Genomic DNA, 15,055 nt, shown 5'->3' with positions numbered 1-15,055 from the left:
GCAGAATTATTGACTTTAGCACGTGATAAGCTGTTGATGTCATTACTTCTTATCAGCTGTGCAAGAGGCAGCCTGGGTAATGATTTCTTGCTGGCCAGGAGTTGGTGCAAGAGCTCCCCAGCCAGCCCACAGACCCAGCTGGATGTCTCAGCTGCCACCCCAATTGCTCTGTGCTCCTCCTTCCTCCAGAAACACAAATGAGCAAAAAGAGCAGAGTTTAATTATCGAGATAAATTTGCAGCCCTGATTATTTTCATTGTTTTCCCTTGCTTCTGAGGATGAAGATTATCTTCTTTGTATCTGGCTTTCCATTGCTTTCAAGCTGTACCTCCTTGTATTGTTAACAGGACCTCCTCCTCCTCGAGCAGGTCAAAATGTTGGCTGTAACCAGCAGGAATGCAGTCATTTGCTCTACCCATCACCTTGTCTGCCTCCAGACAGCTTCTTTTTCTAGTCTCTGGCCCTACCACTTTCCTCCTCCCTCCTAAATATGCATATATTTTAAATAATAGCTGTGCTGCCTCTGGCTTCTTGACTGTCCCTCCCATGCGAGATGCCACTTAAGCCAAAACCACAAACAGCTTATGTCCAAGTGTGCCAGAAGCACACAGGTCTGTCAGAAGTCACTTGGAACTTTAATGTTGTGCCAGTGTCTTTATAAAAACATGATTGCTTTCCCTCTATGCCCATCTCTTATGAACTTAGGTCCATGTGTGCTCCACTGTGTAAAAGTGTTAAATGTTCTGGCTTCTGGGAGCATGGTCTGGAGCATGCCAGGCAAGAAGAAAATATCCACCTGGGTGTAAGTTGCCTAAAGTCTGCTTTCAGGTTTCACTGTTTGTATTTCAAGAGCTGCAATCTACTCTGTCTTATGCAAGAAGAGAGTTCTGCCAAAGAGTATTCTTAAAAAGAGCTGACAGTGCTCAGTGTGCCTGAGGCTCAGGGAGGGTTGGATACCTGTATACACCATCAGGGCAACACAAGAAAAGCAAAAACAGCTGACTTTTTTTTTTTTTCCTTTCCATTTCTTGCAGCAGATGGGCTCTGCGAATGCCACCCTTTCAATTTCATGACAAGCTCAAAGTAAAGCACCATGCAATTACTTTGTAGAAAGTCTCTCAGAAGAGAGGTCTGGCACCTCCAGAGTGGGTGTCAAGCAAGACAAAGTAGTGAGACAAAGCAAAGGTGGCTTTCCTGTCATCAGTGGAGTAATTGAAAAAGCAGCTAAACGGGAGTAACAGGAAGCTGCTAATGTGCTCTAGGGAGAGATGAGCAGGTACAGTAGCAGGAAGACTCATTCTCTGCCTCCTTATGTGAGCTTCAAGCTTTATTAGCCCAAGCTGAAAGACACAAGCAGTGCTGAGAACAACTTTGCCTCCAGTAGACTCCTCCCAACCTAAAAATGGTCTTTCTGCAAGATGCAAAGGTCACTAGAGTCTCCCCACATCTTCAGGTTTATATAAGAGTTTAAAAGCAGGCACTGGGATCTTTGTACAGCAGTATCTATAGAAACCTCAGCAGCCAACAAAACTTCTTCCAGGTGGTGAGGGAAGGTGCAGGAATGCTTCATGGTGATGCTGAGCAGAGCAGGCAATGAGATGTCCAGCACCATGAACTCAGCAACCTTGTTAACCAGGGGCAGATTTTAAGGGAAGTGTGTTACAACTGTTTTTCAAAAAACAAAGAGCAAAGTTTATATTCTGTTAACTTGGAAGTAGATTATGCCACCAGGAATGGCTGGCACTTGAGCTTCTTTCATAGAGAAACAAGGACAGGGCTTGCAGCAGGTACCCCAGCACCTGTTACAGGGCCAGCCCTGAGGTTAGCTGCAGCACTGTATGGAGGTAAACTGAGAAAGCTGATGACTTCTGCCAGCCAGGCTGAAACCATTGCATTTTGTATTTACACAAAAAATTGGCTCCTCTGAGCATCCTTTATTATGTACACAAGCTTTCTGTGTGAGAACACAGCATGTCTGACTGATTTTTCATAAATCACATTTGGGAAGTAACTGTGGGACTTTGCTTTTCCCCTATGAAAACAAAACCAAAAAAAGCAACCGTGGGATTTCTGCCCTGAAGGGCAGTACAGCAGCTGGGGGCTGTGCTCAAAGCTAGTGTCTGATTTACATGGCTGGTTGAGGCCTCACGTGGAGGACTGAGTCCAGCTTTGGGCTCCACAGGAGCAGAACTGTGATTCAGGGACTGCATGTGGTGATGGAGCCCCAGAGGTGGTAAATGGACTTGGAGCTTCTGACACAGGATGAGAAGCTGAAAGAGCTGGGGCTGTTCTGTCTGGAGAAGAGACAACTCAGGGAGATTTTTCCAGGGTGTCACCTGCTGGGAGGGAGTGAGGACAAGGGAGCCAGACTCAATTCTGGAAAAGAGCCAGCAGGCACCAATTAAATGACACAAAATTCCATCTGAACACAAGGTAGCATGTTTTTTGTTGTTTTTACTGTGAGGGTGGTCAAATACCAGGACAGGTTGCACAGAGAAGTTGTAGAGTCTCCCTCTGTGGAGAGGCTCAAAGTCTGACTAGATGAAGACATGGACAACTTGTTCTGTCTGACCCTGGGAGAGCTGGAATGTTGGGCCAGGTGACCTCAGGAGGCTGCAGCTAAAGGAGTCTGTGGTTTTGCAGTTCTGTGACTTCTCACAACCCCTCCCTCCCACATTTCTGCTGCACCCCAGGTTCAATCAGGGAAATGCTTTAATTGTCAGAGGTGTGAAATGAACTCATAATGTGACTTAAAACTGAGAAGACCTTGCTCTCTGACCACATTCTTTTCTGTAGCTCAGTTTAAGAAAACTTTACTTTGATGTGTGGATTTGTCTTCTGTGACATCTACTTAAAATGTTATTTTACCAGCTGCTGTCTGTGCATAGATTGCTTTCAATCCAGTAGTATTTATTTTGACTGCAACTTGAGAAGGGCTGCTCTGAAAGTTTGCAGTCATTTACAGAAGTCATTCACTTCAGCATTCCCTGTGCTTGGCTGTGCTGAAGTTTACTTCATTCTTAAAGCATCCTTTGTGCTTTTGTAAACACTGTGTGTTGATGAGTGTTCTGCATAGTGAGAGCTGGCTGAGGAAAATAATCATCTAGCATTCACCAGTAAGAGAACCCTGGTTTGAAGGACAGAATTTCAGATCAGAACCTTCTACCCCTTTGAATCCAAATGCCTGGGGCATGGCTTACAGAAGCATTTCTGGTAAGGCAACAAGCACTTAAGCTAGGCTCCTGGGCCAAAGGTAATCAGTTTGATTAATTCAAGCTCCTGCCTAAAGAAAATGATGGTGTCACTTGCCTGGGTGTGTAATTAGTGAAAGATTCACGTTAATCTAGGGCTGAAGCACACAGGCCTGCCAGGGTATGTGGGATAGCAAGTGCTGATGCACAGGATTCTTGTGGGGAGAAATAGTGGTAGAGCAGGCAGGCACACCTTAGGCTTGGTGTTTTGATACAAGAGTGAAAGTCAGCTACCTAATGGCTTAAGAACAAGCTTCAGCTGAGTCAGTTCCCTGTACTGCACTGAAGTTCTTAAAGTGTCCTGTGCAGGTTTCTGGATGTTGGAGAATGCCTAAGAACCACACAGCAGCCACCTTTCACTTGTGTGCCAGGCAGAAGAGAGTGAAAATGTTCTCTTCCTGTAGACAATTCTCTTCATTATTTCCTTCGAAGATATTTTAAATACAGAGGCTAAAAATCCATTTCTGAGCAGAAGTGACCAGTGCTGCAGGGTGAGCTCAGCTGACAGAGCCTTCATTCCCCGTTTCCTCATCAAGGAGTGGTGCTGTACCCACAGAGTCTCTGTCCTCCTGCTCCACAGGTGCTCCCTTTCTTACTTTGTTCAGCATCCCACCCTACAAATCCAAAGCAGCAGTTAGTGAGGAAAAGGATCCCATTCTTCCTGTACATGTGTTGTTTTGGCTGTGTCCTGGCCCTTACCCTGACCTCCTTGCAATAACTCACCTGCCCATAGCTTGACACTACATAAGAGTGCTGTGCCCTGCACCACCATCTTAACAGACAGTTCTCTCCTTGTGCAGTCCTGTTTTTATGTCCTGGGAATGAATTATACACCCACCCAACAGCTCATTGCATCAGTCAAAGCAACTCTGTGAGGCGAGGCTGTTCCTCACCTCTTGTCACACTTACCTGTCTCTTGTCCACTACGTTGAGGCTGATGGAGGCAACAATGCATGCAACAGTGTTTGCCAACATAAAGATCATCATCTGTTGCCAACGCCACAGGGGGATCTTTAATTCACTGGAAAAGGCCAAAGCAGAACAGAAAAAAAGTCATTTGAAGATATTTAAGGCACTTGTACAGCTCCTTGCAACATCGTGCTGCTCCACCAAAGCACTACTGATGGCTCTGCTTGAAAAAAAAAAAAGAAAAAAAAAGAAAGAAAAAAAAAAAAAAAAAGGAAAGCCTTCTCACCTGGAGGTTGTTCCTAGAATGTGTCCAACAATCAGATTTGAAAGGCCAACTCCAATCATCTGCACAGAAGTTGCAAGCCCCATAGCAGTCCCCAGAGTTGCTTGGGGGACCACAAGAGGTATGGAGGGCCACATGCTAGCCTGGTAGGAATATATGAGAGGAGGAATTAACTCTAAGCCTTATTTAAAGGTGTTGGTTTTAAAAGGTCATTGGTTTTAAAAGGAATCATCCCCACTGAATAAACATACTTTCTCTTCAAAAAAATCCAGTGTAGAACCCTCCCAGCCTGTTCTAGCCCATACCCCATCCTTCTCAAGCTGCTTGAGACACCACAAACAACTCATGGTATATCAGCCTGGAATCCAAATTTCTCCCAGACCCGAATATTTAGCTTGAAAGACTGAAAAGAAATACAGGTGTTACATTCAAGGTGAAAAAGTGTTAAGAAAAGCACACAGCTCCACACTTTATGCTGCATCCCATGATCCCTTACTCTGCTTTGTTTTGCTCCATATTGATTTTTTGGAGATCCCTGTTACTAACCAGAGTCTTTGGAACTGGGGAACCAGTGACTTCCAGCTGTGGCTGCTAAGCCAGGACACAGGGGCAGTGACACTTGCTATCCAGGAGGCAGAAGGAACACAGCCACAAAACACTCAGCAGTGGGGTTGTAAACTTACAGCAGCAAAGGAGTAAGTGATCCCCAGCCAGATGGTGGAGACCAGAGGAGGAACAAATGTAAATGCCAGGAGAGTGAAGACTGGCAGAGTCAGTACAGCACAGCCAACAGCAAAGAACCCTCTCAGTCCAACATAGTCCTGGTAGGGAAAACAAACAGAAGGCCTTTTACAAGGGATCCTTGCTTCTTCATGCTTGAGTCATGAGGGGCTGTGTAAAGTGGGCTGGGATGAGTGGCAGCAAGACATCGTGTCCTAGGTGTTAATTTTGCAGCAGACAAACTATTAATAGTTCCTCTTGCATCCTCCAGAACCAAGACTGAAACCCTTGTCAGAGAATCTGTGTCCATGTGAAATAGCAGGTGTTAATAAAGGGAGAGGAAACCCACACCATTATGCCCAGAAGTTATGGAAATAAGGGAGAGCTTGACAAAACAGGGGTTGATTACATGCAGGCTGCCCTTTTCCATCAGGTGCAAAACTTATCCTGATCTCTTCCAGTCCTCTCAGAACATGCAGCCACTTGCCATGATTTTGGTGCTACCACAGCACAATGAAGGGACAGAGGGAGAAACAGGTTAACTTGATTTCTGGTAATTTAACTTAGACTCAAGTGCATTTTATAGTTCACAAGGAATTAAAAGACTGCTTGTTCAGCAACAGCAGGCTAAAGTATAGTTGAGGGGGTTGTAACAAAGACATTTAAAAATTCAGGAAAAAGTTATCAGCAAGCAATGCTGGTTTTGGGTACTCACAATTAATATGCCAACTACTGCAGAAAGAACGAGGGAGCTGTCGTACACGGCCCCAGCAATGTAAGCAGCTGCCTGCTGGCTGTAACCAGAATATTTATCCTGGATAAACTTGCTAAAAAATAAAAAACAAATGAAAGGAGGGAGAATTATATAATTAGGATTCTTTTTTTGTTATGGTTATTTTGACAAAGCAAGTCTGAGCATAAACATACGGACAGGAAGGGTTTTAATGAGAGGATTTTTTTAAACAAGTTTGATTCCACCGAGTTTGTAGTGCCAAGCCTTTGCTGGTTTATTTTCTTTTTAATTGGTGCACACCACAGAGAAGCTGGCAGCTTTAATGGCCACTTTCAAGATGCTTCTGCAAGTGCCCAGTAAAGCTGCAGGTTAAAGTGGGGCTTATGTTCAGTTACATCAGCACACAAGCAGCAATTCGTAGCTGCCTTTCCAAAATACACTGATGGGTTTTTTACATTCTTTTTGAAGAGAAAGAAAGCACCAATCCCAGGCTCAGAATGCTGAAGGGCTGGGAAAAAAAAATAAAAATAATGCAACAGCAAAGACCAGCATTTAAACAGTACCTCCACTTTAGAAGTACTAGGAATTTTCCCTTGGCATTGCTAAAGGGATTTCTGGTTGAAGCACAGAACATACAAACCAAGTTTTGTTTTCATTGTCACAGGTCAGCCTTTCACCTTTGTTAGGGACATGCAAAAAAAGGCATCAAAACTTACTCAAATTCTTTACAGAATTTACAGAGCTTAGAAGGATCTTGTAGCTACTTAAAACTGGTTTGGCTCCTTACCATTAGTAATAATGAGCCTTTATAGCCTGTGCTATAGTAACAGATAGTAGCAAATTAACAAATCAGACACTGTTCCCTGAAAATTTACTGCAAAAGGATTTGCCCAAGAGCAGTGGACTCAGGACTTTTTTTTCTGAAGCAAAATAGTGTTTCTTGCCAGAAAAAACTCTGGGTGCCTGAACTTTTTGCTCCACAGGGCACAGGCATTACGGATGTTTCTCTGCATTCATGAATGGAAAGAACAAGTATATTATCCCTGTATTTCCCAGTCAGCTAACAGCCTGCAAGGCTCTTGAACCAATCAGTGGGACTGCAGCCACAGAGCAATACCTGGCATCTGCCACAAAGGGGAAGACTCCGTTGTAGAAAAACATGATGGTGAGGACCAGGAGCCAGTAACGAAGGGGGAGGCGCCGGATGTCCTGGATGCGCTGCAAAGATCAGATGTGGCCTCAGTCACCAGGGAATAATCTGCAACTTCACACTGATGTCACCTGCTCTGAGCCACTGAAGGCCACAAAAAATTTAAGTAACAGCAGGTCAGAGGGAACTGAAAAGCAGCTCATGTACCTCTGAGGGATGTGCTCACTCCAAAGCATTCTTTTGTTAACACTATTCAATAGAGACAATAAAAAAAAACCAAACAAACAGACTTTCCAATTTTTATAAAGATTCTAGCTGCAAGGGACTGTGCTAAGCAGGCCCTGTTAAAAGCCTACTGCAAAACCTTAAGTGAAACACAGTGGAAAGGTAACAGGAGCCCAAAAACAGTAAGAATACCATCAGGAGTAGAAAGCTGTCTAATAATTTAAGTGCCACAAAAATTGCAACCAATTACCTGTAATGCATATTCCTAGGCAAAGGATTGCAAGGAGGAATGGAAGAAAAGGGCTGGCAAAAGACAGCTCAGTCCTGACCAGATGAGCTGTTTGCCATCACAGATCCTGTGAGCCAAAAAGCTGTTCCAGAGAGAGGCTACTACAGTTTTATGCACAAAATCATTCTCTGAGCAACCTACAATCAAGAAGTTACTGGCTCAGAAAAGGAGTGGCTTTCAGAGTGCTATTTCAGCTCTCTGGAAGACTGCAAACAGAAAATTTACACTTCAGTGGCTTGCAGTATCCTCGGATGTTCCTGAGGAACTGCTCTGCAAAATTCAACCAAGTGGTGCCAATGCCCTCTTCTGGCCAGGCCCAGCTTCCTCATGCACCCCCAGCTCCCTGAGATGGAAAAGCTGCCTGAGCAACACCTACCACTTTTTTTGATTCCTGCTGGATAACCCCATCCAAGCCCAGCTGCTTCGTGCCCACTTTATCTAGTGCACTGACTGCAAGGGCTGAAACAAACCCGAGCACACAGAGCAGGGTACCTGGAGAAGACACAAGAGGTGTTAGAAATTCCTCGCTTTGGACAGAGCTGAACCACAAAACCAACCACATGCAACATGCAGAATTCTCTCTGGCTTCTACTCCTGGCTTCTCTTAACATGAACAGCCCTACAATATGAACATTTACCTCTGACCACCCCGTGGAGCTACAGCCACCCCTCTCTGCAGACAGGCACTGAGCTGGGCTCTGGCAGAATGCCTTCAGAACTGAAGTGGGCTCCTGAGAAACAAACCCAAGGGCCAAACCAGCCAGACATTAGAAGCTTAGCTGCTCCCCTGAGCAGGAGAGGTGTCAGACATGGGCTGGTGTGGAAGCCAAGTCCTCATTTATGTGACCTGCTGCAGTTACTCCAGCAATCTGACCTGCAAGCACACAGACCCAGAGGAGGCAGATTATGCTGGATGTGCCAGCAGCACATTTGGCAGGGAGCATCTGCTGCAAAACCTACATCCTTCTCTCAGAAAGACATCTGTATCCTATATCTGTGACCATACACACTCTGTCTGATGCATTTATCCCTTCAGAGGCTACTGAGGTTGCTGTGCTGGGCTTGCAAATGCTGCCTGAGCACAACACTAATGGTGTCAGGAGCAATGCAGCACACTAGGCCTGCTCCAGTGTCCACTCTGAGGGCTGGAATCAGAGAAGAACAACAGATTTCAGTTTATGCCTGAGATTATCTCACATATGCATCCCCTTTTCCATGGATGATGGCCCACAATGTTTGGTTGACTGGGAAATGATACTTCCCTACAACCACCAAGTCTCTGTCAACAAAGGCTGCCCTGAGGCAGCTCTCCCCAGCATCACCATTCCAGCACACCCCAGTAACTGAGTGCCACTCCCTAACTGTACCACAGAACAGATCTTCCCCTCCCCTAGAGACAGATCCCATTTCAGTGCACCAAAGACAGGTCAGAAACTCCAATCTTCTACAGACGTGAGCCCTAAAACAGATTATCACTGAGAAACATGTGATTCAGATTCTGCTTCTCACAGTAATGCAAACCTACTCTCTTGATCAGTCCACGTGCAAGGCATCTTGTCCTGAGTCAGACCAATCACACACTTTTGGTAGCTAAAACACAGAACACCCTGGATTCCTCTTTTGTTTCACTCTGAAATTTTCATTCCATGGGACTAAATCCACATTAAGTACTGACTACCTGTGACTACAGATGTTAAAATATCTCAAGAAGACTGCAGAAAAATCTGTCAGGCCTGACATTACACCTCCAGGAAGGGTTTCCAGGCACCAGTGAAGAAAATATCACTCCACTGCATACAGAAAGCAACAAGTAAAAATAAAATACCTCTCCTGCTGACTTACCTATCTCTTTCAGGCATTGTTCATAGCTGGACAAACAGGCTAGCCTCAGGTCTAGAAAATAAGATGCTAAAGCACCAAAGAAACTCACCTCCCCAGAGCGTCCACTGCATCCCAAAGTTTGCCTCAAACTGCTGGGTGAAGAAGAAGTTGAGGACACTCCCAAGACGAGAGAAAGACAGAGTCAGGCCAAATGCCAGTGCCAGTTCCTTCCCCTTGAACCAGAAGGCTGTGATACGATTCTGTGCAACTTGGAGAAGACAAAAATTCTCTCTTGAACAGACAGATGTGGCCAAGAACGCTGCACAAAAACAACAAACTGCCTCTCAAGCTGCAGTGCTTGAGGTAGGGTAAGAGACCTCCACACAGTCCAGGTGCAGGTAGGACATGTCAGCTTCTCAGTCCTTTTTAAAATGGATTAGATCATGCTGGGACTTGGGAGGTGAACCTGTCCCTCAAATAAGGCAAGCAAAAATAACCCCAAAGGCACAGCAATCACACATCACTCCCCACTCTTAGGAGACAGACAAACTTGTTAGAGAGGAAGACTTTTTAAATATTCATCATACACTGAACCCATGCAACCCTTCAGGAAGCAATTGTCTTCCTTAGCAACATTTGTGGTGCAGAGCAAGTGAAGCTCTGCAAGGACAAGGTTCTAGGAAGCAAAATAAAAATGTATCATGACCCTCTGATGAGGTATAAACAAGATTGTGAATTCCTTACTAGTAAGTGATCCATTCCCAGAGCCAAAGAGCAGTCTTCCTGTTAGCATCATCGGCAGGAGGTACGGGGACCCCTTGAAGTGTGAGCCTAGAGCAAAGATTGATGATCCCAGCACAGTCAGAAGAGAGAAAACAAAGACACCAACTAGGGAGAAACAGGGAAAAAAAAAAATCACAAACTTAACAGACATGCTGAGATCAGGACAAAAGCATTCTTTGTGAAAAAGCAAAACAGCAACCTCAAAACAGGCCAGTAAACCTGTGGGCTTCCATCAGGTTAGCCTTACTATGTGAATTCTGTGAAGACTGCTCTCTATAACATGACTGGGTATTCCTCAAAATATGACCATGATGGAAGGTTAGAGAAAAATCAGATACAGGGCTCTGAACTCTATAATAAGGGTTCCTGTCCTGACCTCAGCTACAGACTGTAGCTACCACAAGCCACCTTCCTTCTGCCCCTGTCTCCTCATCTGTAGGACATTTACCTCTGTGAGACAGAGCAGAACTGTGTTTGCTGGGACTGCCAGGCTTTAGATTATGGCAGACACCAGAACAAATGTCAGAGCAAGGAACAGACATCAAGAACAGGTAACATTATTCCCTGTTACATGTGTGTCAGAGGAAAGCTCTTTTGCTGTACTGCTGTGGACATTCAGGTAAATCAGTGGTCAAAGGATGAAAGCCTCCCAGTTGCCCTCATGGAGCTGCTGAACTCACCATCACTCACTCTGCATCCTGAGCTCTCCCAGCCCTCTGTCATCTGACTCAAGTGGAACCTTCACCCTTTGCACTGAAAGAACAGCCTGAAATCCCACATGAATAGCAATTGATCCTCAGAACTTACAGCGATTTCCCAGTTTATCAATCAGGAATCCAGCCAGAATAACCACTGCTGCATTTCTAGGAGAAAACAAGAACAGAAACATTTGTGTGTTGCTGCTGGGAAGCCTTGAGCAAACACCCCCCCAAAGCATGAGAAAAGCAACTTACGTCCAAGCATAGATGGCATACAGCAAATTGTACTGTGCAGGTGTCATTCCCAAGCCTTCAACACAGTCCAGTGTGCTGTTCTGCTCAGTCCTGTTGGAATGGGTTCTATTGGGGCAGGTCAAATTCTGCAGAACAAGTCACAGAGTCTGTGGTAGGCAGCAGACACAGATGAAAACCCACACATTCCTTTAAAAATGAGATTTTGCCTACTAGATTTTTGTTTCTCCTACTCAGTTCCCACTCCCACAACCAGGAATTAGAGGACTTGTGCCTTCTTCCAGGAAGCCAGCAGCCCCTGCCAGATGAGAAATGACCAACCACTGGCATCACATGCCTTCCCTTCCCCTTCCTGGGACAGCACCAACAGGGGCTCAGAGCTTTTATACACATTTCAGTTCAAAAGAAAAACCAACAGACTGCACCATGACATTTTTGATCCCTTTGATTCTGGGCTATAGCTTAGCTTGATCTGACTCTTCGTTACAGACCATGAAGTCTTAAGCAGTGAATATGAAATTTAGCAGTAGTCCATATTCATTCACAGCAGCATAAAGCATTTCTTGAGCAGTGGGCAGGTGGTAGTCACAGTATGATTTCATATGTCAAGTTTTCCTACTGGAAAGCAACATCTCCTCAACACCATCTGACCAGGAAAAAACCCTGGATCTTCCAACTACAAAAAATCTACTTGTGTTAGCAGACAGAAGTGAGGTCTTCCACACTGGGAGGCACAAGTTTGATGTCTTGAATAAGGACAAGGGAAGTGTGATTTTAACCACATGATTTTTATGTAGCCGGATTTACAAACCCCTCAAATCTGCTGTAGTAGAAATGTCCAGAGCTGCAGAGAAACAGTCCTCTAGAACAAAGCATCTTCCTTGCAAGCACTGGTCTGAGGTGCTCCAACTACCACTTACTTGTGTAAGGCAGGTAGAGGCTGAATTCCCCAGAGTAAAAATATGATGAGAATGTCAACAGATAAAAATCCTGGTTGCACAGTGCCTAACACAGAAAAATACAGCTTGGTTTCATTGTAAAGTTACCTAGGCAGTAAAATATGAAAAAAAAAAACCTTTCCCTTCCTCCATAAATAACTGATACTTGTGGAAGATAAGGAATAAGCCCCCTTTTTTTTTTTTTTTTTTTTTTTTAATTTTTTACTACTGTTTGCAATGAAAAACTGCACCCAGCCTAGCCTGGAGTTCACTGAACGTTATGGATTAGTTTATGCACTTAAAACAAAAAAAAAACCAACTCCCCAAAAGCCCAAGTTATATGCAATCTGTATGTGTTTCTTCCTACGGAAGCAGACAAAGGACTTGGACTCCCTGCACATACTCACTTACCCACAGATGGCACACGTGAGTAAAATCAGCTCTCAAAAGTCACCAAACAATCAGTAATCACAATCAATGAGTCAAGTAAGAATTTCTCAGGTATTCAAGTTAAGAAATTTGGGCCCTGGCATCCCTGGGAAAATCTCAGAAATCAGCTGGGGATATCTGGCTGAACCCTGACCAACCAAATGTTCAAACATTTGAGAATATGAATAGTTTGTACATGACAAACAACATGTGCAATCTCCCTGCACAGCTCTGCCCTTCTGGTACCAAACTGTGCTGTGATACCTGACATACCACGAGGTTTGGATCTGAAGATCCAGAAAGTGTTTTGCCACACTCCCGGTCTGCCAGCCCAGTGCCGGCACTGATGCTGAATTCCGTGTACCTCCTGCCTGCAGAGTGGTGTGAACACTGTCCTAACTCTGAACTTCATTCTCGTGGCAGGCTCCTGGTCAGAGCTGACAACCATCGAGCAAGGGCAGGTTTTAGATTCCCAGCTCTCCAGGCAGCAGTGAGAACACAAACCCCTCACAGCCTGTCCCGCTTCATGGCATCTTCCTCCCAGGAGACACGCTGGTAATAACCTCGTGTTATGAAGATAAGATAAAGACCTTGGAGCACGACTCCTATACCGACACCATAAGCAGAGGTTTTGGAACTCTGTCAGTGACCAAGGCCTCCGTTTTGCTGGTTGTGCCTCCTCTGCCCGCCCCACTGCGGTCCCGTGGCCCAGGCAGAGGCCCCGCACTTACCCCCTGGAACTGCTCCTGCAGGACGCTGGGGATGTCGAAGCACAAGTAGGAGCCGAAGGTGAGAAGGCAGTTGAAGAACAGCACCGCGAACCTATACGAGGCTGCGGGGCAGAGAGGAAAACCTCGTACCCCCTTCTCTCACACCCCCTTCCTCTCGCACCCCCTTCCTCTCGCACCCCCTTCTCTTGCATCCCTTCCCCTCGCATCCCTTCCCCTCGCACCCCCTTCTCTTGCATCCCTTCCCCTCGCATCCCTTCCCCTCGCACCCCATTCCTCTCGCACCCCCTTCCTCTCGCACCCCCTTCCTCTCGCACCCCCTTCTCTCGCACCCCCTTCCCCTCGCAGCCCCTTCCCCTCGCAGCCCCTTCCCCTCGCAACCCCTTCCCTCGCACCCCCTTCCTCTCGCACCCCATTCCCCTCACGGCACGGCCGAGCCCTCCCGCAACCTCAGCTCAGCCAGCCAGGACCCGTCGGGACCAGCCGGGACCAGCCGGACCCGCGGTCAACGGTAGGACGAGGCCCAGCCGGCACCCCGGGCCCCGCGTCCCCGCTGCCCCTCACCCCGCTCCGCCGCAGCCGCCATGCCGCCGCCGCAGCCCCGGCCCCGCCTGTTCGCGGCTCCGCCCGCTGGGGGACCCGGACCCGAGTCTGGCCCTGCCGGGGCCTCCGGGACGGAGCGGGGCTGAGACGGACCTGGGTGAGGGTGAAAGAGGTCTAGAGATAGAGGCTCCTATCTGAAAAGCAGCGCGATAAGCTCGGGGAGTTATCTTCAGTTAACAGGAGGACAGTTTGTAAAGAGAATTTAAAATAATCCGTACGACAGGCAAAGGTCAAACGGATCAAGGAAAGATGGGGAATAGCTGACTGTGCACACACGAAACTGGTTTATAATGCATCATAAACGGAACAGCAGTCCAAAAGGTGGTGTTCTGGGGGAAAAAAAAAAAGCAATTTAGGTCATTTAGGATGCATTAAGAGAAGTGTCTCGTGCAAGACATAGGGAAAGCAAGCAGTTATTTTAGATAGGAGACAAAACTGCACAAGGATAGATAGAAACCAGACAAGCATAAATCAGGTGTTTCTGGTGATATCAGCAGCAGGGTCCTGCCAAAATACCCTCCTTTTAATCTTTAGCCAACAAGCTATGTGAATTTGATGTGTTAGAATTAATTCACCTTTTGAATTTTACTTTTTTCACCCTTCCACCTCCAACTCATAAATGATCTTGAGTAGGGATGGGAAGTGTGTTTGATTCATGAGCCCAGTCTCAAGTTACTGCACGTCTAGAAGAACCATTAGGCTGTATTTAGGGAGGAAGAGAACAAGCATAAAAATATTTTAGGTGTTTAGTCAGTTAAAGAGAAATTTCTGAGCATGACCAGGTGAAATACTTTCCAGCTGAATTTGTACATCAGCATCTCCAGTGTCTCTACTATTGCTCAGAACTTCCTAGAAGTGTGTAAGAAATAAGGGATATGACTGATTAAAGATCTGTGATTCAGAAAACGTTTGGGAACACTGAATGTGAAGACTGTTGTTACTTCCATCTTCTATCAAGTAAGTCTTTATGTAGTAGAAGAGGTATGGGCTTACCTTACAGAGCACAAAAAGACAAAAAAATTACAACTGGAGAAGTAGCAGTGAGTGAGAAAACTCACCTGTTCACAGCACTTGTGGGGCAGGAACAAGACCAGTTCAGTCAGAAGAGAGGAACTCTTTTTCCATTACTGCTTCAGGGAAGAGAATTGGTATTTGATGAGAAAAATCCAGTAAGCTGAAAAGTTAGATGTTGATTCTCAACACAACCTTTGGAGACTATCCTTGAAGAGAACCTTTAATGTAG

At 45.8% G+C, this 15,055-nt stretch overlaps 1 protein-coding gene across 2 annotated transcripts; it reads right to left on the bottom strand.

The window, feature by feature from the left end:
- Positions 1-2,438: 2,438 nt before the first annotated feature.
- Positions 2,439-13,899, bottom strand: LOC139803797 (lysosomal dipeptide transporter MFSD1-like). Of its 2 annotated transcripts, XM_071760339.1 has the most exons (14): positions 13,774-13,793; positions 13,213-13,313; positions 12,035-12,119; positions 11,118-11,242; positions 10,972-11,027; positions 10,126-10,269; positions 9,491-9,649; positions 7,937-8,052; positions 7,014-7,114; positions 5,879-5,990; positions 5,127-5,264; positions 4,447-4,586; positions 4,161-4,272; positions 3,642-3,865 (listed from the first exon to the last, which is right to left on the bottom strand). In XM_071760339.1, the coding sequence occupies exons 4-14, from the start codon at positions 11,162-11,164 to the stop codon at positions 3,749-3,751; spliced, it is 1,242 nt and encodes a 413-aa protein (XP_071616440.1). In that variant the 5' UTR covers positions 11,165-11,242; positions 12,035-12,119; positions 13,213-13,313; positions 13,774-13,793; the 3' UTR covers positions 3,642-3,748. The 2 variants fall into 2 exon arrangements, with proteins under 2 accessions (XP_071616439.1, XP_071616440.1); XM_071760338.1 differs by lacking the exon at positions 12,035-12,119 and having other exon boundaries at positions 2,439-3,865; positions 13,774-13,899.
- Positions 13,900-15,055: the final 1,156 nt, after the last annotated feature.

The sequence above is a fragment of the Heliangelus exortis genome, chromosome 17 (genome assembly GCF_036169615.1).
Source record: "Heliangelus exortis chromosome 17, bHelExo1.hap1, whole genome shotgun sequence".
Taxonomy (NCBI): domain Eukaryota; kingdom Metazoa; phylum Chordata; class Aves; order Apodiformes; family Trochilidae; genus Heliangelus; species Heliangelus exortis.
Note: the sequence above shows the minus strand (reverse complement) of the source record. Positions and strands in the feature narration are given on the sequence as shown.